The following is a 22,214-nucleotide window of genomic DNA, read 5'->3' on the forward strand; positions in this document are numbered from 1 at the left end:
TATCCCGCTCTCTCATTATCCTATCTCTTTATCCCTCCTATCCCGGTCTCTCATTATCCTAACTCTTTATCCCTCCTATCCCGGTCTCTCATTATCCTAACTCTTTATCCCTCCTATCCCGGTCTCTCATTATCCTATCTCTTTATCCCTCCTATCCCGGTCTCTCATTATCCTATCTCTGTATCCCTCCTATCCCGGTCTCTCATTATCCTATCTCTGTATCCCTCCTATCCCGGTCTCTCATTATCCTATCTCTTTATCCCTCCTATCCCGGTCTCTCATTATCCTATCTCTGTATCCCTCCTATCCCGGTCTCTCATTATCCTATCTCTGTATCCCTCCTATCCCGCTCTCTCATTATCCTATCCCTTTATCCCTCCTATCCCCAAGTCTTTTTTTTTTTATCAACTTCCATCTTGGTATCTCTCTTAGGGGCCAATTTTTTAAGCCACAAACCATGTAGAAACAGCTTTTTCCGCATGGTTTAGACATTTTATGACTTACATTTTTTTTATCAAAACAAAGGAGATGTCATAGATATCTCCAACTTTAAGCTAAGTTTCACGTTAAACCGCAGTCCCCATAATTCTCAATGGGGACTGTGGTCTGGGCCAATTTAGCAAACTCCACAATGGCTTGACCACAATGGCTAATGCCATCTGAAGATGGGGCATATGCTCCCATTCATAAATAGGCCCATTACACTGGTGACACACACCATTAAAGCAGTGTGTGTATGCAGACATAAGATGATCACATTGCATGAGACCCACAACCAGTCACAAATCAACTGGATCTGTACAATCTGATCCTGCTGACAAGTGATCAAACAGATCTAATTTTACAGCATTCAGGCTGAATGACAAGATTGCAGTGTTACATCACGTTATCAGTGTCAGACCTTTGTGCAGAATCTTCAGTTCATATGCAATATATCACCCTGTGTTGGGTGAGGTGAAGTTAGAAAAAAGTGCTAGTAGTCCTGGTGGACACATAGATGAAGTTGTGGGGTGGGTGATCTAAAGGCGTTGTGTGTTGTGACATGTGTTGAAGTTGTTGCACATCACAAATCTTCTGGCAGCATAAGAGTTAATGACTCATACTGGGGAGGATGGACGGAGAAGGGTTAATTGTGAGCTGGCGGGCAGCCATGGGGATGAGGTCATAGGCAAAGCTGACACACTCTGATGGATGGAATCTCTCCCTCCCTGATCCCCCATCACACAGGGAAGGAAGTGGGGAGCAGCGCCGAGAAACATTCCCCAGAGCCCGATTTTCCTGTGGCAGGCCGGAGCCAGAGCAGGAACTTCATTGTTATTTATTAGTGTATAAAGCCCCCCAATCTCCAACCCTCCGCTAGGACATGTGCAGCATCCTGCTTATGGTCGTAGTGCGAGATACAGATCCCAATTGTAAAGCGCTACGGAATTATCAGGCGCTATATAAATAATGATGATGATACAGATACATTTATTCACATAACTCTGAGTCTGTGTGTACCCTGTTATTTGCATGATGCCAGTCAGCCACCCCTACATGTTACACCTTAGAGCCACGCCCTGATGACATGATATAATTGTCCAGCTGTATATTACATTTCTTGACCACACAGCCAGTGACATCATGAATATATGTCACACGTCATAGCTACGCCCCCAATGTTATGACTGTTATCTGGATTTACAGATGTTGCTTCTCTTTTTATAACTGTCCCTCTTCGGCCAGATATATAGCTGGGGTGAATTATTACTGAACAACATATTTCAGAGCATTGCAGTCGGTTGTAGATATACACTCCAGGGGGTAAATGTTCGAAGCATCAGTTTGTAAGCGATTACTTCCAGAAACCGATGCTTAATACATTTACCCCCAAGAGTCCTAAACACAATCTCATCCAAATTTTCCAATTTAATAATTGATTGTAAGCTCTGTGGGCCAGTATGTTATCTGTATGTTTGCTGTCTTGCAGAAAATGATAAAATTATATTTTAGATTTATTTTTATGATAATGTTTTACATTTTGTACAGTAGTTATTTTAATGGAATAAAGGAGAGATGAAACAGGCGACTTGTCTGTAAATACATTGTATCTGCTGAAATATCCTGTTCAGCTGCTCCAGTAATAAAAAATTTAGTTTGATTTTACCATTGATCTCCTGTTTCTTCAATTTCTTCGTACAACCATTATTCAGTCACCACACATCTGATGCCTCTCTTAAATCAATCAATATTAACCCTTATTTGGTTATCTTCTCTGAAGCATTTTACTATATTACCCTTCGTCTATTGATATATCGCTGATCACTATATCACACAGACCAGGGGTGGCGGGTGTATTCCTTGTCACTGTATCACACAGACCAGGGGTGGCGGGTGTATATCTTGTCACTGTGTCACACAGACCAGGGGTGGCGGGTGTATTCCTTGTCACTGTATCACACAGACCAGGGGTGGCGGGTGTATTCCTTGTCACTGTATCACCCAGACCAGGGGGGGTGTATTCCTTGTCACTGTATCACACAGACCAGGGGGGGGGGGGGGGGGGGGGGGGTGTATTCCTTGTCACTGTATCACACAGACCAGGGGGGGGGGGGGGTGTATTCCTTGTCACTGTATCACCCAGACCAGGGGGGCCGGGTGTATTCCTTGTCACTGTATCACCCAGACCAGGGGGGCCTGGTGTATTCCTTGTCACTGTATCACACAGATCAGGGGTAGCAGGTGTATTCCTTGTCACTGTATCACACAGACCAGGGGGGCCGGGTGTATTCCTTGTCACTGTATCACACAGACCAGGGGTGGCGGGTGTATTCCTTGTCACTGTATCACACAGATCAGGGGTGGCGGGTGTATTCCTTGTCACTGTATCACACAGACCAGGGGTGGCCGGTGTATTCCTTGTCACTGTATCACACAGATCAGGGGTGGCGGGTGTATTCCTTGTCACTGTATCACACAGACCAGGGGTGGCGGGTGTATTCCTTGTCACTGTATCACACAGACCAGGGGGGGCGGATGTATTCCTTGTCACTGTATCACACAGATCAGGGGTAGCAGGTGTATTCCTTGTCACTGTATCACACAGACCAGGGGGGGCGGGTGTATTCCTTGTCACTGTATCACACAGACCAGGGGTGGCGGGTGTATTCCTTGTCACTGTATCACACAGACCAGGGGTGGCGGGTGTATTCCTTGTCACTGTATCACACAGACCAGGGGTGGCGGGTGTATTCCTTGTCACTGTATCACACAGACCAGGGGTGGCGGGTGTATTCCTTGTCACTGTATCACACAGACCAGGGGTGGCAGGTGTATTCCTTGTCACTGTATCACACAGACCGGGGGGGCGGGTGTTTTCCTTGTCACTGTATCACACAGACCGGGGGGGGGGGTGTATTCCTTGTCACTGTATCACCCAGACCAGGGGGGCCGGGTGTATTCCTTGTCACTGTATCACCCAGACCAGGGGGGCCTGGTGTATTCCTTGTCACTGTATCACACAGATCAGGGGTAGCAGGTGTATTCCTTGTCACTGTATCACACAGACCAGGGGGGCCGGGTGTATTCCTTGTCACTGTATCACACAGACCAGGGGTGGCGGGTGTATTCCTTGTCACTGTATCACACAGATCAGGGGTGGCGGGTGTATTCCTTGTCACTGTATCACACAGACCAGGGGTGGCCGGTGTATTCCTTGTCACTGTATCACACAGATCAGGGGTGGCGGGTGTATTCCTTGTCACTGTATCACACAGACCAGGGGTGGCGGGTGTATTCCTTGTCACTGTATCACACAGACCAGGGGGGGCGGATGTATTCCTTGTCACTGTATCACACAGATCAGGGGTAGCAGGTGTATTCCTTGTCACTGTATCACACAGACCAGGGGGGGCGGGTGTATTCCTTGTCACTGTATCACACAGACCAGGGGTGGCGGGTGTATTCCTTGTCACTGTATCACACAGACCAGGGGTGGCGGGTGTATTCCTTGTCACTGTATCACACAGACCAGGGGTGGCGGGTGTATTCCTTGTCACTGTATCACACAGACCAGGGGTGGCGGGTGTATTCCTTGTCACTGTATCACACAGACCAGGGGTGGCAGGTGTATTCCTTGTCACTGTATCACACAGACCGGGGGGGCGGGTGTTTTCCTTGTCACTGTATCACACAGACCGGGGGGGCGGGTGTATTCCTTGTCACTGTATCACACAGATCAAGGGGTGGCGGGTGTATTCCTTGTCACTGTATCACACAGATCAGGGGTAGCAGGTGTATTCCTTGTCACTGTATCACACACACCAGGGGTGGCGGGTGTATTCCTTGTCACTGTATCACACAGACCAGGGGTGGCAGGTGTATTCCTTGTTACTGTATCACACACACCAGGGGTAGCGGGTGTTTTCCTTGTCACTTTATCACACAGACCAGGGGGTGTCGAGTGTTTTCCTTGTCACTGTATCACACAGACCGGGGGGGGTGTATATCTTGTCACTGTATCACACAGACCGGGGGGGGTGTATATCTTGTCACTGTATCACACAGACCGGGGGGGGGGGGGTGTATATCTTGTCACTGTATCACACAGACCGGGGGGGCGGGTGTATATCTTGTCACTGTATCACACAGACCGGGGGGGCGGGTGTATATCTTGTCACTGTATCACACAGACCGGGGGGGCGGGTGTATATCTTGTCACTGTATCACACAGACCGGGGGGGTGTATATCTTGTCACTGTATCACACAGACCGGGGGGGTGTATATCTTGTCACTGTATCACACAGACCGGGGGGGGTGTATATCTTGTCACTGTATCACACAGACCGGGGGGGTGTATATCTTGTCACTGTATCACACACACCAGGGGTGGCGGGTGTATTCCTTGTCACTGTATCACACAGACCAGGGGTGGCAGGTATATTCCCTTTCACTGTATCACACAGACCAGGGGTGGCGGGTGTATTCCTTGTCACTGTATCACACAGACCAGGGGTGGCGGGTGTATTCCTTGTCACTGTATCACACACACCAGGGGTGGCGGGTGTATTCCTTGTCACTGTATCACACACACCAGGGGTGGCGGGTGTATTCCTTGTCACTGTATCACACACACCAGGGGTGGCGGGTGTATTCCTTGTCACTGTATCACACACACCAGGGGTGGCGGGTGTATTCCTTGTCACTGTATCACACAGATCAGGGGTAGCAGGTGTATTCCTTGTCACTGTATCACACAGACCAGGGGGGGGCGGATGTATTCCTTGTCACTGTATCACCCAGACCAGGGGTGGCAGGTATATTCCCTTTCACTGTATCACACAGACCAGGGGTGGCGGGTGTATTCCTTGTCACTGTATCACACACACCAGGGGTGGCAGGTGTATTCCTTGTCACTGTATCACAAACACCAGGGGTGGCGGGTGTATTCCTTGTCACTGTATCACCCAGACATGGGGTAGTGGGTGTATTCCTTGTCACTGTATCACCCAGACCAGGGGTAGCAGGTGTATTCCTTGTCACTGTATCACACAGACCAGGGGTGGCGGGTGTATTCCTTGTCACTGTATCACACACACCAGGGGTGGCGGGTGTATTCCTTGTCACTGTATCACACAGACCAGGGGTGGCGGGTGTATTCCTTGTCACTGTATCACACAGATCAGGGGTAGCAGGTGTATTCCTTGTCACTGTATCACACAGACCAGGGGTGGCGATTGTATTCCTTGTCAATGTATCACACAGATCAGGGGTAGCAGGTGTATTCCTTGTTACTGTATCACACAGACCAGGGGTGGCGGTTGTATTCCTTGTCACTGTATCACACAGACCAGGGGTGGCGGTTGTATTCCTTGTCACTGTATCACACAGACCAGGGGTGGCGGTTGTATTCCTTGTCACTGTATCACACAGACAAGGGGGGCCTGGTGTATTCCTTGTCACTGTATCACACAGATCAGGGGTGGCGGTTGTATTCCTTGTCACTGTATCACACAGACCAGGGGTGGCGGTTGTATTCCTTGTCACTGTATCACACAGACCAGGGGTGGCGGGTGTATTCCTTGTCACTGTATCACACAGATCAGGGGTAGCAGGTGTATTCCTTGTCACTGTATCACACAGACCAGGGGTGGTAAGTGTATTCCTTGTCACTGTATCACACTGACTAGGGGCGTCAGGTGTATTACTTGTCACTGTATCACACAGACCAGGTGTGGCGATTGTATTCCTTGTCAATGTATCACACAGATCAGGGGTAGCAGGTGTATTCCTTGTTACTGTATCACACAGACCAGGGGTGGCAGGTGTATTCCTTGTCACTGTATCACACAGACCAGGGGTGGCAGGTGTATTCCTTGTTACTGTATCACACAGACCAGGGGGGGCGGATGTATTCCTTAACACTGTATCACCCAGACCAGGGGTGGCAGGTATATTCCCTTTCACTGTATCACACAGACCAGGGGTGGCGGGTGTATTCCTTGTCACTGTATCACACAGATCAGGGGTAGCAGGTGTATTCCTTGTCACTGTATCACACAGACCAGGGGTGGCGATTGTATTCCTTGTCAATGTATCACACAGATCAGGGGTAGCAGGTGTATTCCTTGTCACTGTATCACACAGACCAGGGGTGGTAAGTGTATTTCTTGTCACTGTATCACACTGACTAGGGCGTCAGGTGTATTACTTGTCATTGTATCACACAGACCAGGTGTGGCGATTGTATTCCTTGTCAATGTATCACACAGATCAGGGGTAGCAGGTGTATTCCTTGTCACTGTATCACACAGACCAGGGGTGGCGGGTGTATTCCTTGTTACTGTATCACACACACCAAGGGTGGCAGGTGTATTCCTTGTCACTGTATCACAAACACCAGGGGTGGCGGGTGTATTCCTTGTCACTGTATCACCCAGACATGGGGTAGCAGGTGTATTCCTTGTCACTGTATCACACAGATCAGGGGTAGCAGGTGTATTCCTTGTCACTGTATCACACAGATCAGGGGTAGCAGGTGTATTCCTTGTCACTGTATCACACAGATCAGGGGGGGCGGATGTATTCCTTGTCACTGTATCACACAGACCAGGGGTGGCGGTTGTATTCCTTGTCACTGTATCACACAGACCAGGGGGGCCGGGTGTATTCCTTGTCACTGTATCACACAGACAAGGGGGGCCTGGTGTATTCCTTGTCACTGTATCACACAGATCAGGGGTGGCGGTTGTATTCCTTGTCACTGTATCACACAGACCAGGGGTGGCGGTTGTATTCCTTGTCACTGTATCACACAGACCAGGGGTGGCGGGTGTATTCCTTGTCACTGTATCACACAGATCAGGGGTAGCAGGTGTATTCCTTGTCACTGTATCACACAGACCAGGGGTGGTAAGTGTATTTCTTGTCACTGTATCACACAGACCAGGTGTGGCGATTGTATTCCTTGTCAATGTATCACACAGATCAGGGGTAGCAGGTGTATTCCTTGTTACTGTATCACACAGACCAGGGGTGGCAGGTGTATTCCTTGTCACTGTATCACACAGACCAGGGGTGGCGGGTGTATTCCTTGTCACTGTATCACACAGACCAGGAGTGGCAGGTGTATTCCTTGTTACTGTATCACACAGACCAGGGGGGGCGGATGTATTCCTTAACACTGTATCACCCAGACCAGGGGTGGCAGGTATATTCCCTTTCACTGTATCACACAGACCAGGGGTGGCGGGTGTATTCCTTGTCACTGTATCACACAGACCAGGGGTGGCGGGTGTATTCCTTGTCACTGTATCACACAGACCAGGGGTGGCGGGTGTATTCCTTGTCACTGTATCACACAGACCGGGGGGGGGGGGTGTATTCCTTGTCACTGTATCACACAGACCGGGGGGGGGTGTATTCCTTGTCACTGTATCACACAGACCAGGGGGGGGGGGTGTATATCTTGTCACTGTATCACACAGACCAGGGGGGGGGGGTGTATATCTTGTCACTGTATCACACAGACCAGGGGGGGGGTGTTTTCCTTGTCACTGTATCACACAGACCGGGGGGGGGGGGGGTGTTTTCCTTGTCACTGTATCACACAGACCAGGGGGGGGGGGTGTATATCTTGTCACTGTATCACACAGACCAGGGGGGGGGGTGTATATCTTGTCACTGTATCACACAGACCAGGGGGGGGGTGTATTCCTTGTCACTGTATCACACAGACCAGGGGGGGGGTGTATATCTTGTCACTGTATCACACAGACCAGGGGGGGGGGGGGGGTGTATATCTTGTCACTGTATCACACAGACCAGGGGGGGGGGGTGTATATCTTGTCACTGTATCACACAGACCAGGGGGGGGGGGGTGTATATCTTGTCACTGTATCACACAGACCAGGGGGGGGGGGTGTATATCTTGTCACTGTATCACACAGACCAGGGGGGGGGGGGGTGTATATCTTGTCACTGTATCACACAGACCAGGGGGGGGGGGGGTGTATATCTTGTCACTGTATCACACAGACCAGGGGGGGGGGGGTGTATATCTTGTCACTGTATCACACAGACCAGGGGGGGGGTGTATTCCTTGTCACTGTATCACACAGACTGGGGGGGGGGGGGGGGGGTATATCTTGTCACTGTATCACACAGACCGGGGGGGGGGGGGTGTATATCTTGTCACTGTATCACACAGACCAGGGGGGCCGGGTGTATTCCTTGTCACTGTATCACACAGATCAGGGGTGGCGGTTGTATTCCTTGTCACTGTATCACACAGACCAGGGGTGGCGGTTGTATTCCTTGTCACTGTATCACACAGACCAGGGGTGGCGGGTGTATTCCTTGTCACTGTATCACACAGATCAGGGGTAGCAGGTGTATTCCTTGTCACTGTATCACACAGACCAGGGGTGGTAAGTGTATTTCTTGTCACTGTATCACACAGACCAGGTGTGGCGATTGTATTCCTTGTCAATGTATCACACAGATCAGGGGTAGCAGGTGTATTCCTTGTTACTGTATCACACAGACCAGGGGTGGCAGGTGTATTCCTTGTCACTGTATCACACAGACCAGGGGTGGCGGGTGTATTCCTTGTCACTGTATCACACAGACCAGGGGTGGCAGGTGTATTCCTTGTTACTGTATCACACAGACCAGGGGGGGCGGATGTATTCCTTAACACTGTATCACCCAGACCAGGGGTGGCAGGTATATTCCCTTTCACTGTATCACACAGACCAGGGGTGGCGGGTGTATTCCTTGTCACTGTATCACACAGACCAGGGGTGGCGGGTGTATTCCTTGTCACTGTATCACACAGACCAGGGGTGGCGGGTGTATTCCTTGTCACTGTATCACACAGACCGGGGGGGGGGGGGGGTGTATTCCTTGTCACTGTATCACACAGACCGGGGGGGGGGGGTGTATTCCTTGTCACTGTATCACACAGACCAGGGGGGGGGGGGTGTATATCTTGTCACTGTATCACACAGACCAGGGGGGGGGGGGTGTATATCTTGTCACTGTATCACACAGACCAGGGGGGGGGTGTTTTCCTTGTCACTGTATCACACAGACCGGGGGGGGGGGGGGTGTTTTCCTTGTCACTGTATCACACAGACCAGGGGGGGGGGTGTTTTCCTTGTCACTGTATCACACAGACCGGGGGGGGGGGGGTGTTTTCCTTGTCACTGTATCACACAGACCAGGGGTGGCGGGTGTATATCTTGTCACTGTATCACACAGACCAGGGGGGGGGGTGTATATCTTGTCACTGTATCACACAGACCAGGGGGGGGGTGTTTTCCTTGTCACTGTATCACACAGACCGGGGGGGGGGGGTGTTTTCCTTGTCACTGTATCACACAGACCAGGGGGGGGGTGTATTCCTTGTCACTGTATCACACAGACCAGGGGGGGGGTGTATATCTTGTCACTGTATCACACAGACCAGGGGGGGGGGGGGGGGGGTGTATATCTTGTCACTTTATCACACAGACCAGGGGGGGGGGGGGTGTATATCTTGTCACTGTATCACACAGACCAGGGGGGGGGGGGGTGTATATCTTGTCACTGTATCACACAGACCGGGGGGGGGGGTGTATATCTTGTCACTGTATCACACAGACTGGGGGGGTGTATATCTTGTCACTGTATCACACAGACCTATCTATATGTTTGTTGGTTACTTAAATTATATTATTAAATATAAAATATATTTATCAATATGACACCTTTTACTTTAAATTGGGTAATATCCCAGCAACAATAATATGAACTATAGTATACTTAAAATCTTTACAAAATCGCATCTCTCTAATATTAACATTAATTCCTATTCATAACAATTCCTTATGAAGTAACTTATACCTCACGCTTCACAATGATTTGTGTAACTAGTAATATATAAGTTATGGATAGTGATTTACAGCATTAAAGTAACCTAACTAGCAGGATATTGATAAAGGAGCCACTTAACTTATGTCCTTCCTCTGAGGAGATCCAATCTCAGGATACAACAGAGGCAGCTGGTTCCCCGCCCAGACAGAAGATGGCTGCTGTCCTGTGTGACACAGGCTGTATGTACGTCTGTCACTGCCCTCACCTGCTGTTACCATGACAACTCCCTCCAAATCACTGCTTCAAACTAAACACAACTTTATCAAACAGTAAGTTCGTGCTCCCTAGCAGCAGTAATGTCTCATAAGCTGATCACATTACTAAATATTTCTTTCTCCTATTTGCTGGTGCATTTTACTGCATACTCCCTCCTATAATATATACACTATATTGTCATATTTCATGCATCGTAGATAGATATGGAAACAATAGAAGAAACGGTTTGTGTAACAATTGACACATGAGGTACATATTTATATGATAAATTTCCTACTGGACATTTTCAGATAACCCTTTGTGTCATACATAGTATTTGTGTATTCCTTGTTGGACTCCGGCTGTAATGTAATATGGGACCTGCTGGTTATAGGAGACCGTTGAACGATTCTCTCTTGTACATGTGATAATGGGAATTATTAAGGTTTCCGGCTGAACCCCCGTGGTCAAAGCCTAGGATGAATTTTAGGGTGACTGTGACACACAATAAACTCCACAGTTTACTAATTCCTTGTCTTTTACATTATAATTAACGTCATAATTCCTTATGTACAGACTTGGCATAATAAATCGGGGTCATGCTTTTAAAAAATACACCCATGTTTAATGAATGAGACTCTGTAACAGGCCTTGGTAAGAGTATAAAGCAGTGTTCGGATTACCGTTTGGTTCATCCATCGCCCATGTGACTTACCTCACTGGGACGTCCTGTGGCAGGTAACGGGTTAATGTTATAAACTATTATACATTGATATTAAGGAACTGCACGGCCTACTACATTTAATGTAATTATGATCCCAGGTGTGGGGTAAATGGGACAGTAGTCTGCCATGGATTGGTGTGAGAATGTGGGAATACACAAATGGTTGATGACACAATATTAGGATGTTTCCAGCACATCCACTTGTGACATCAGTGTTTCCTCTTTATTCCAGCTTTATAAAGAGAGGAATCGTGTCTGTGGGGGACGGAGGTTATTCACCAAAGTCTCAAATTCCATCAGGGATACAGTAAATCCAGAAGATTCCCCTATCTAGGTCTATGAGGGGAGTCACACTGATTATATGTGTGCCCATGTCCGATGACTTATTCCCTTAGCTGAATGGTTCTGTTCTGGATGGAGCAGACACTGTGGGCCTGGTCATTTAGCAAAAAATAGGAGTAACTTTGCTCCTTGGCAAATCCATGTTCCATTGGAGGGGTGTTAAATTTAAATGTGGGGACAAATTTATACTTGGGGTAGGACATGTCCTAGATCAGCTTTAAATGTCAGTGTAAAAATAAAACTATCAAATATTTGTGTGCTACAACCAGCCAGTATTTATCTTGTACAGAATAATAAACTAATTTGCACCCCTTGAATTCTAACATGGTTGTTCCAGGAGAAAATGTGCTCCTTTTTTTAGCTTGTTCTCCTTAATGAATCAGACTCTTTATCTTTTGCAGTTTGATAGAAAAGTCAGGTGTAACCTCATGTATATCAGGCATGTTTTATGGTTTGCAGTATTTTGGGGAACACAAAGGGATGTAATATAAGCACAGAGGGCTCTGGAAGGTGGGGAAGAAAGAAGTTAGTTAATAAAGTCAAGATTTAGAAATTGCCGGTGAGAGGGTTAGAAGAAAGTAGGGGAGGAAGTAAGAAGTGGGGGACTGAAGCTGTTGTGATGAGGACTGAGTATATAACTGGTCTGTAGATAGTTCTAGGTAGAACTAGAGGGGAGAGGATTAGTAGTGGAGGGGAGATAGAGATTTGGGGGAGCATTAGAAGAGATGGGTGGGATGAAAGAATTGACAGATGTTGGTGAGAGAGAGGGTCGAACACTAGAAGTTAGGGGGTTGGGGAGAAAGAATTGAGGGGTGTTTGTGAGAGGGAGGGGTGAACATTACAAGTTAGGGGGCTGGGGTGAAAAAATTGAGGGGTGTTTGTGAGAGGGAGGGGTGAACATTACAAGTTAGGGGGCTGGGGTGAGAGAATTGAGGGGTGTTTGTGAGAGGGAAGGGTGAACATTACAAGTTAGGGGGTTGGGGAGAAAGAATTGAGGGGTGTTTGTGAGAGGGAGGGGTGAACATTACAAGTTAGGGGGTTGGGGAGAAAGAATTGAGGGGTGTTTGTGAGAGGGAGGGGTGAACATTACAAGTTAGGGGGCTGGGGTGAGAGAATTGAGGGGTGTTTGTGAGAGGGAGGGGTGAACATTACAAGTTAGGGGGCTGGGTGAGAGAATTGAGGGGTGTTTGTGAGAGGGAGGGGTGAACATTAGAAGTTAGGGGGTGGGGTGAGAGAATTTAGGAGTGTTTGTGAGAGGGAAGGGTGAACATTACAAGTTAGGGGGCTGGGGTGAGAGAATTGAGGGGTGTTTGTGAGAGGGAGGGGTGAACATTACAAGTTAGGGGGGTGGGGTGAGAGAATTGAGGGGTGTTTGTGAGAGGGAGGGGTGAACATTACATGTTAGGGGGCTGGGGTGAGAGAATTGAGGGGTGTTTGTGAGAGGGAGGGGTGAACATTACAAGTTAGGGGGGTGGGGTGAGAGAATTGAGGGGTGTTTGTGAGAGGGAGGGGTGAACATTAGAAGTTAGGGGGCTGGGGAGAAAGAATTGAGAGGTGTTTGTGAGAGGGAGGGGTGAACATTACAAGTTAGGGGGCTGGGGTGAGAGAATTGAGGGGTGTTTGTGAGAGGGAGGGGTGAACATTACAAGTTAGGGGGTTGGGGAGAAAGAATTGAGGGGTGTATGTGAGAGGGAGGGGTGAACATTAGAAGTTAGGGGGTGGGGTGAGAGAATTGAGGGGTGTTTGTGAGAGGGAGGGGTGAACATTACAAGTTAGGGGGTGGGGTGAGAGAATTGAGGGGTGTTTGTGAGAGGGAGGGGTGAACATTACAAGTTAGGGGGCTGGGGTGAGAGAATTGAGGGGTGTTTGTGAGAGGGAGGGGTGAACATTACAAGTTAGGGGGCTGGGGTGAGAGAATTGAGGGGTGTTTGTGAGAGGGAGGGGTGAACATTACAAGTTAGGGGGTTGGGGAGAAAGAATTGAGGGGTGTTTGTGAGAGGGAGGGGTGAACATTACAAGTTAGGGGGCTGGGGTGAGAGAATTGAGGGGTGTTTATGAGAGGGAGGGGTGAACATTAGAAGTTAGGGGGTGGGGTGAGAGAATTTAGGAGTGTTTATGAGAGGGAGGGGTGAACATTACAAGTTAGGGGGCTGGGGTGAGAGAATTGAGGGGTGTTTGTGAGAGGGAAGGGTGAACATTACAAGTTAGGGGGGTGAGAGAATTGAGGGGTGTTTGTGAGAGGGAGGGGTGAACATTACAAGTTAGGGGGTTGGGGAGAAAGAATTGAGGGGTGTTTGTGAGAGGGAGGGGTGAACATTACAAGTTAGGGGGCTGGGGTGAGAGAATTGAGGGGTGTTTGTGAGAGGGAGGGGTGAACATTACAAGTTAGGGGGCTGGGGTGAGAGAATTGAGGGGTGTTTGTGAGAGGGAAGGGTGAACATTACAAGTTAGGGGGGTGAGAGAATTGAGGGGTGTTTGTGAGAGGGAAGGGTGAACATTACAAGTTAGGGGGTTGGGGTGAGAGAATTGAGGGGTGTTTGTGAGAGGGAAGGGTGAACATTACAAGTTAGGGGGGTGAGAGAATTGAGGGGTGTTTGTGAGAGGGAGGGGTGAACATTAGAAGTTAGGGGTGGGGTGAGAGAATTGAGGGGTGTTTGTGAGAGGGAGGGGTGAACATTAGAAGTTAGGGGGTGGGGTGAGAGAATTGAGGGGTGTTTATGAGAGGGAGGGGTGAACATTACAAGTTAGAGGGCTGGGGTGAGAGAATTGAGGGGTGTTTGTGAGAGGGAGGGGTGAACATTACAAGTTAGAGGGCTGGGGTGAGAGAATTGAGGGGTGTTTGTGAGAGGGAGGGGTGAACATTACAAGTTAGGGGGTGGGGTGAGAGAATTGAGGGGTGTTTGTGAGAGGGAGGGGTGAACATTAGAAGTTAGGGGGTGGGGTGAGAGAATTGAGGGGTGTTTATGAGAGGGAGGGGTGAACATTACAAGTTAGGGGGCTGGGGTGAGAGAATTGAGAGGTGTTTGTGAGAGGGAGGGGTGAACATTAGAAGTTAGGGGGTGGGGTGAGAGAATTGAGGGGTGTTTGTGAGAGGGAGGGGTGAACATTACAAGTTAGGGGGTGGGGTGAGAGAATTGAGGGGTGTTTATGAGAGAGGTGTGAGCACTAGAATTATGAGGATATAGAATTTGAAGTTTAGAAAAGAGAATCTGGGAGAGTATAAAAGAAAGATAAGGAGGGACAGTAATAGGATTTGGATGAAAGTTTAGGTTAGTTCCTTTTTCCTCCGTTTAAGGATCAGACTCTGAGCTGACAGTGCTCTTCCCATACATATGTCCTGTATCTCATACAAGTATATAGCAACCCATCAATCCACTCCTTTCATATAACTTGGGAGCGGCTGACCTGTGACCTTTCCAATGCTTAGCACTAGATATAACAGAACCTCTATTGTGTCAAAAACTGGGAGCGGATTGACCTCACCCAGGAAGTCTGTGTCTCGGAATGTAACCCTTTACATGCTGTATGTAACATTAGGTCTATGGGCTACAACCAGTGTACAGTATCAGCTTCCCCTTGCGGGAAATCATCCATCTATCCGTATTCTTTTTATCTGTGTCCCCCTCCATTCACCCTAGCGCCACCTGGAGTAAATACGCGGCCATTACACAAGTATCATGATGACCTTCCTATCATACCAGGGTTTAAAGCTTGGTACACACTACAGGTTTTTCAACCAACTATCAGGCCAATCACACGATAAATGACTGTTAGATTCGATATTGCATTAGCATATTCGCTCCCACGATCATCTTTTATTGTACCAAAGCACATCGTATCGTTACATTTGGTTTTATAAACTGTCTAAAAATCTCTATCAATGATGGAACGATGTGGGAGAAATGTGGCAGTGTGTGTGCACTCACGACCAGCAGCGTAGGCAGATATCTGTACAGTGTACAGAGTCACCATCTTGTCAGCAGATGGTTATGAGATAAAGAGCACAGATCTGACAGTAAATCGTGTAGATGTGTACAGGTGAATCTGATGCTCATCGGGACTTTCAGTCATTGGTAAAATTGTTAGAGAAATTGCATCTGCAGTAATTTTCTGTAGTGTGTACCCAGCTTAAAGGTATGAAGCCGGGCAGACAGATGGCTGTGCAGTGTGCACTGAGTATATAGGAGGCCTAGTTGCTGTACTCTGCTCTCATCTCACTACAGCTGGGGACAGGGGCGGACATAGACTTTATTTTTTACGGGAGTCGATGAAGCATAGACATGTCCTCTCCATTCCGATTGGCTGGCTCTGTTTAGCCCTGCCCCTTGTGCACAATTGGCCACACCCCCTCCTTGTTTTGATCAGTGTCTGGATCACAATTTAAAGGTAGGCTTGTGCTGCTAGGGGGGACGATTCACAGGATCCATCCACCACTGGCTGGGGGTACATGTCTGAGGCTGCGGTTGTCTAATATATATTTACTTACTGGGCCTCCATTATGAGCACACTTAGAACACACTGCAGAACCTCCTGTCTGCCCAACCTACTCTCCGCTCACAGCAGAGTGCGCCTAGGTGTGTAGAGAGATACGTCCAGGACGCACTGTGCAAAAGTGTAAACATCACATGGAACTCCACCCTCCAACCACCTTATAGCCACCTCTTTCATTACATTTTACATTTTTCTCCAAAAATGCTGCTCAGTTTTCCCTCATTAATGGCTTAAATTAAATATAAGAGTGAGAGAAATCGGGACTGTCTGTATTACATGCGTCCTGAGAGTGAGGGGACACTGGGACTGTCTATATTACATGTGTCCTGAGAGTGAGGGGACTCCAGGACTGTCTGTATTACATGTGTTCTGAGAGTGAGGGGACACCGGGACTGTCTGTATTACATGTGTCCTGAGAGTGAGGGGACACTGGGACTGTCTATATTACATGTGTCCTGAGAGTGAGGGGACACTGGGACTGTCTATATTACATGTGTCCTGAGAGTGAGGGGACACAGGGACTGTCTGTATTACATGTGTCCTGAGAGTGAGAGGACACCGGGACTGTCTATATTACATGTGTCCTGAGAGTGAGGGGACTCCAGGACTGTCTGTATTACATGTGTCCTGAGAGTCAGGGGACACCGGGACTGTCTGTATTACATGTGTCCTGAGAGTGAGGGGACACTGGGACTGTCTATATTACATGTGTCCTGAGAGTCAGGGGACACCGGGACTGTCTGTGTGGAGATGTGGTTCTGGATATGTGATGTCTGGAGATGGGGTTCTGGGGATAGGGTGTCTTGGGATAGTTTAGGGTGGAGCATCTGGAGATTCGGTTTCTGTTAGTTTGGGGATATTAATCATGCTGACATTTCTTATTGCAGTATGCAAGAGCTCCTTGTGATTCCACCCAAAGTAGCAGTGTGAAGACAGCTCCCTCTAGTGGAAGTGCTCTGATCAGGGGCAGAAGACCCTCTCTGGAGAATGACTCTCTAATTGCTCAGCTCAACCTGGATATAAAACAGGTATATTGTGTATGGTAATATATGTTTGTCTTTTATCACATTATTTAATAATCCTTATAGCTGATTATTTAGATTGTAAGCTCTTGAGTACAGCTCTGTACAGCGCTGCTAAAGATATTTGTACTTTAATAACAACAATAATTCTTATTTTACAAATAGTAAATTTTTAACGCGAAATTGACAACTTTTAATCATTGTAATAAATGAAATATTTTTTCTAATAAAGGATCTGTATAGCTCTGTCCGTATGATAACTATTTGTCTTGTGACAATAGCAGTGCCCCCTATCTGCTGGGAGCAGGGTGGATGGTTACTCAGAGGGCAGGGAGTACCCTGCGGAGAGTCTGGTAAGGTGCAGGGGCTGTATTTTTTTTTTTTTTATGAAATAAGTTTTTATTGGGTTTAGAAAACATAGACAGGTTATAAATGCAAATCAAACACAATGGCATGGTAGGCTATTGACAATGAAAGACTGACATCATGGCGCCACTGACATCATGGCGCCAACAGGGGCTGTATTTTATCATTAAGCTGGTTGACGTGCTGCCCTAGTAGGATGAATATGGAGGATGATGGTATACTTCTATATATTATCATTTACTTCTATATCTCCAGCTTACTCCGCCATTTAGACTCTCTGCCTCGTCTGGTTGTGAATGGTCCCAATTGTCTCTTTTCAGGAATCCTAATTTAATATGAAAGAAAAATAATTTTTATATATTTATTTATTTCATGGGGCAGATAAACGTATTCTGTCATGTTCCACTAGAGGCGCTATTTGCATCTGGACCCCCACGCAGTAACGTCAGGGTCGCTGTGCAGACGTGTGGAACCATGTCTGAAGGGTTTCCCCCTGCTGACCTCATTGGAACACACTGAAGAAGGGTCAGCCTTTGGGGCATTGAGTGACAGGGAGAAACCTTACTCCTCCAGTCTTGTGTATGTGGTAACTAGATCCTTGTTTCTATGGAGGTAAGGGCCCGGGATCCACAGCCTGGGGCTCAGGCACTGGCCCAATGGCCTGTGTGTCTCTGCCTGCTTGTCTCAGCTCCCAATGACATGATAACTTCCTGCAATACACATATAGAGTACAGCACGGGACACGGGATCTCTCCAGGTGGATCTCATGTGTCAGTAAGGTAACCAGTGGATCTTGTGTGTGTCAGTAGGAAGGTAACGAGTGCATTTTCTGTGTCAGCAAGGAGGTGCCACATGGATACTGTGTGTCAGTAAGGAGTGCAATCTGTATGTCAGTAAAGGGGTAACAAGTGAATCCTGTGCCAGTAAGGAGTGCAATCTGTGTGTAATGTAGCGATGACGTTCTTGTATTGGTGATTTGTTACTTTGTGGTATATGCTGCTCGTGTGACATTTACGCTCCTGTCCTCACACGGTGTCACTTTGTCTTTTGCAGGCTGAGAGCTGGGTCCGGGGTAAACTCCAGGACCTGAACGACCAGTGTGATATCTGCCCCCTGCAGGACTGGGACCGGGGGGCACAATCTCTACAGGGGGACATTGCGGACTTTGAGAGCACAATAATGAGGCTGAGCCAGGTGCGGACATTATAAACCCCCCCCCCCCCCCTTATTGGTTTATACAAATCTGCTGTGCCTCCTACCTTGTTATTAATCCCATATCCCGGCTTCCCATTGGCTGCATCCGGTCACATGTTGATTGTTTTGGGTGTGATCATTCACATGTCTCAAGCAGTCAATCTGTAGAGTCTGGCTACTTAACCTGATCCATAGAGCTAACACTCCTATCACTAATTGCTGGTGCCACAAAGTTCTCTGGTGATTACTGTATACTGGATCATCAGACACAGCAGAAAGATGGTATACACTGTGTTTAGTACAGCAGTAAATTAATAATAGCACAATTTTCTACTATGAGACTTGGTTGGCACACCAGCTGGGTGTAGCAGGCGGACGTCCCTGTGTGGTAAGTACTCACAATCTGATGTTCCTCAATGCAGATGGGAGATCATCTCTCCAGGAGTCAGAGCACCAACACTTCTATCCGCACACAGCTCCAGACACTGAGGGACCAATGGCAGCTGCTGAAACAGACTGCGACCAATCAGAACAAAACAGTTGGTGGCGCTAAAGCTCTGCTGGAGTTTAATAAGAAAGCGGATGAGCTGGAGATCTGGATGAGAGCGAAGGTGAGAGCTGTCACACTGCCCGTCATGTGAAACCCACACTGCGACCCTCCTACAAACACCCCCATCCCGTTATCACCCGGCCCAGAAATAGTCACTTCTCAGTAACGCTGTTATAGCAGTTGGCAGATTTATTCCCAGATTTCTCTGTGAAATATTACCTCTTCTGAGGCGCCCAGTCTGGCAAGATGGCTGCCCTAGTGATTCCTCTCATAAGTACCAGAACATCGCAGTGCAAGCCTGATTGATGACAAACGCGTCTTTGACATATTCAAATTAATGAAACATCTTGTGTAATTTACATGAACTTAATTAGTTTGTCTTAATTAAACTGTCAGGAAGTTAGGAGTCCAGGAAATAATTGTCTGCCCCCCAGACATCCAAATATTTTACTAGGCCTAGAATAGGGATAGTTTACAGACACAAATAGAGAGGTACAGCGCAAAACACATTTGTTCAATTTTATATTGTCACATGACTGCTGGGAAGAAAATATGCCCAATCTTTAGCAACTTGCACCCAATTTACACATGGAATTCGTGGCATTTTCTGGTGGGAGGAGCCTGGCGGATCATGGGGTTCCATTCTTTTCGTGTTCCCTGTTTGGAGGCGGTCTCTGGACATTTTTCACCCCAGAAACTGACTTTTCACGATGATTTTATATAGGAAGGTTAATTTCTATGCTCTCTTCAACCAATTATTATTATTATTATTTATTTATAAGGCGCCACAAGGTTTCCGCAGCGCCGAACACAGTACAAACAATGGACAGTACATGTAATAAAAACATTTAAACACACAAAGTGACAGATGTACTAAATACGTTCCTGATGTCCCATCACTCTCAAGAGTCAGCGAAGACAAAAGTAAGAATAAACTGAAGAGTAGTTCAGGAGAGAAGGTCTAAATGAATGAATGGTGGTGCTAAAGTGGTAGGAGGGTGGACTTTGAAGTGACAGTTATATTTTCCAGCCAGCCCCGCCAACCTACCACAATTTGCACATCTTTTATAGGGCAGTTATAAAGACCAGGGGGTAGTTTAGGGGTACTCCCTGGTATCGTCTCCAGCCACTCACACTGCATACAATAGACACGATGGATGTGCAAAATGATTAGAGCAAATATATGGGTCACTGTGGTGTGAATAGGAGCTTGCAATCCGTAAACAATTCTGCGATTTCTGATGTTCTGATTACAATCTGTCCAGGAATATTTGTGAATGTAATCAATTCTCTTTCCTAATAGATGGGTGTATTTATTAGTTTCTGGTCTTTGTCTCCCCAGGAAGAGAACCCGCCGCTCAGCCTTCTCCTGGATGAGAACTTTGACAAAATGCAATTAACCCGTCGAATCCTGGATCTGAAGCAGGTGACTCTTTATTCTTATTATTTCGTTAGAGGGTTGCACAAATGCAGATATATATAACTAAGACAATGAGTAAGCAGGAGTTACACAGGAGACATGACAGGACGTACGAGAGAGTCAGACAGTAGATAGACATGAGACGATAGGTAGAGAGGACCCTGCCCACAAGAGCTTACATTCTACAGGATCCTGATAACAGACATGGACTTGGACACCTCCCTAGATACGCTGGTTCCCTGGCTGATTGCCTAGTGACCCCTCCAGCAGACATCAGATTACTAAATTGCTATTTCTATCTGGACTTCTGCAAGAAAGAATATTCTCATTGAATTTATAAAGCGGTTAATGTCGGATGCCGGGTGTTTGTATTTCATTACATTTTATATGGATAATGCGTCTTTCACATTAATAAATAATAACTACCACCTCAAGAGGGGGGAGGGGGGTAAGTAGGCCAAAAAAAAAGGCCACAAGGGGTTTTATTAAGGAAATGCTGATTGTGCATCACAGGTTGTTCACTGATCAGTAATGAAGAATATGGGCACTAAGTGCTGGTTATTAGGATGCACGTGTTACCCAGTTGGAGGATATGGATATAATATGGGGGATACGGGTAAAATATGAGCGATATGCGTATAATATGGGGGATATGCGTATAATATGGGGGATACGGGTATAATATGGGGGATATGCGTATAATATGGGGGATATGCGTATAATATGGGGGATATGGGTATAATATGGAGGATACGGGTATAATATGGGGGATACAGACATAATATGGGGGATACGGACATAATATGGGGGATACGGACATAATATGGGGGATATGGGTATAATATGGGGGATATGGGTATAATATGGAGGATACGGGTATAATATGGGGGATATGGGTATAATATGGAGGATACGGGTATAATATGGGGGATACAGATATAATATGGGGGATATGGACATAATATGGGGGATATGGGTATAATATGGAGAATACGGGTATAATATGGGGGATATGGATATAATATGGAGGATACGGGTATAATATGGAGTATATGGATATAATATGGAGGATATGGATATAATATGGGGGATATGGATATAATATGGGGGATATGGGTATAATATGGGTATAATATGGAGGATACGGGTATAATATGGGGGATACGGGTATAATATGGGGGATACGGGTATAATATGGGGGATACAGATATAATATGGGGGATACGGACATAATATGGGGGATATGGATATAATATTGGGGATATGGGTATAATATGGGGGATACGGGTATAATATGGGGGATACGGGTATAATATGGGGGATACAGATATAATATGGGGGATACGGACATAATATGGGGGATATGGATATAATATTGGGGATATGGATATAATATTGGGGTTATGGGTATAATATAGGGGATATGGATATAATATAGGGGATTAGATATAATATGGTGGATACGGGTATAATATGGGAGATATAGATATAATATGGGGGATGTAGGTATAATA

General features: G+C 47.1%; 1 protein-coding gene across 3 annotated transcripts in view; it reads left to right on the forward strand.

Annotated features, from left to right (window-relative positions):
• The window catches only part of LOC142145032 (uncharacterized), a 93,277-nt gene that overhangs the window by 11,876 nt on the left and 59,187 nt on the right, over positions 1-22,214 (forward strand). For all 3 annotated transcript variants that reach the window (XM_075204483.1, XM_075204485.1, XM_075204484.1), the window contains 4 exons: positions 17,036-17,176; positions 18,590-18,730; positions 19,153-19,341; positions 20,623-20,706. In XM_075204483.1, coding sequence (XP_075060584.1) covers positions 17,036-17,176; positions 18,590-18,730; positions 19,153-19,341; positions 20,623-20,706 — 555 coding nt within the window. The remainder of the gene's footprint in view (positions 1-17,035; positions 17,177-18,589; positions 18,731-19,152; positions 19,342-20,622; positions 20,707-22,214) is intronic.

The sequence above is a fragment of the Mixophyes fleayi genome, chromosome 3 (genome assembly GCF_038048845.1).
Source record: "Mixophyes fleayi isolate aMixFle1 chromosome 3, aMixFle1.hap1, whole genome shotgun sequence".
Taxonomy (NCBI): Eukaryota; Metazoa; Chordata; class Amphibia; order Anura; family Limnodynastidae; genus Mixophyes; species Mixophyes fleayi.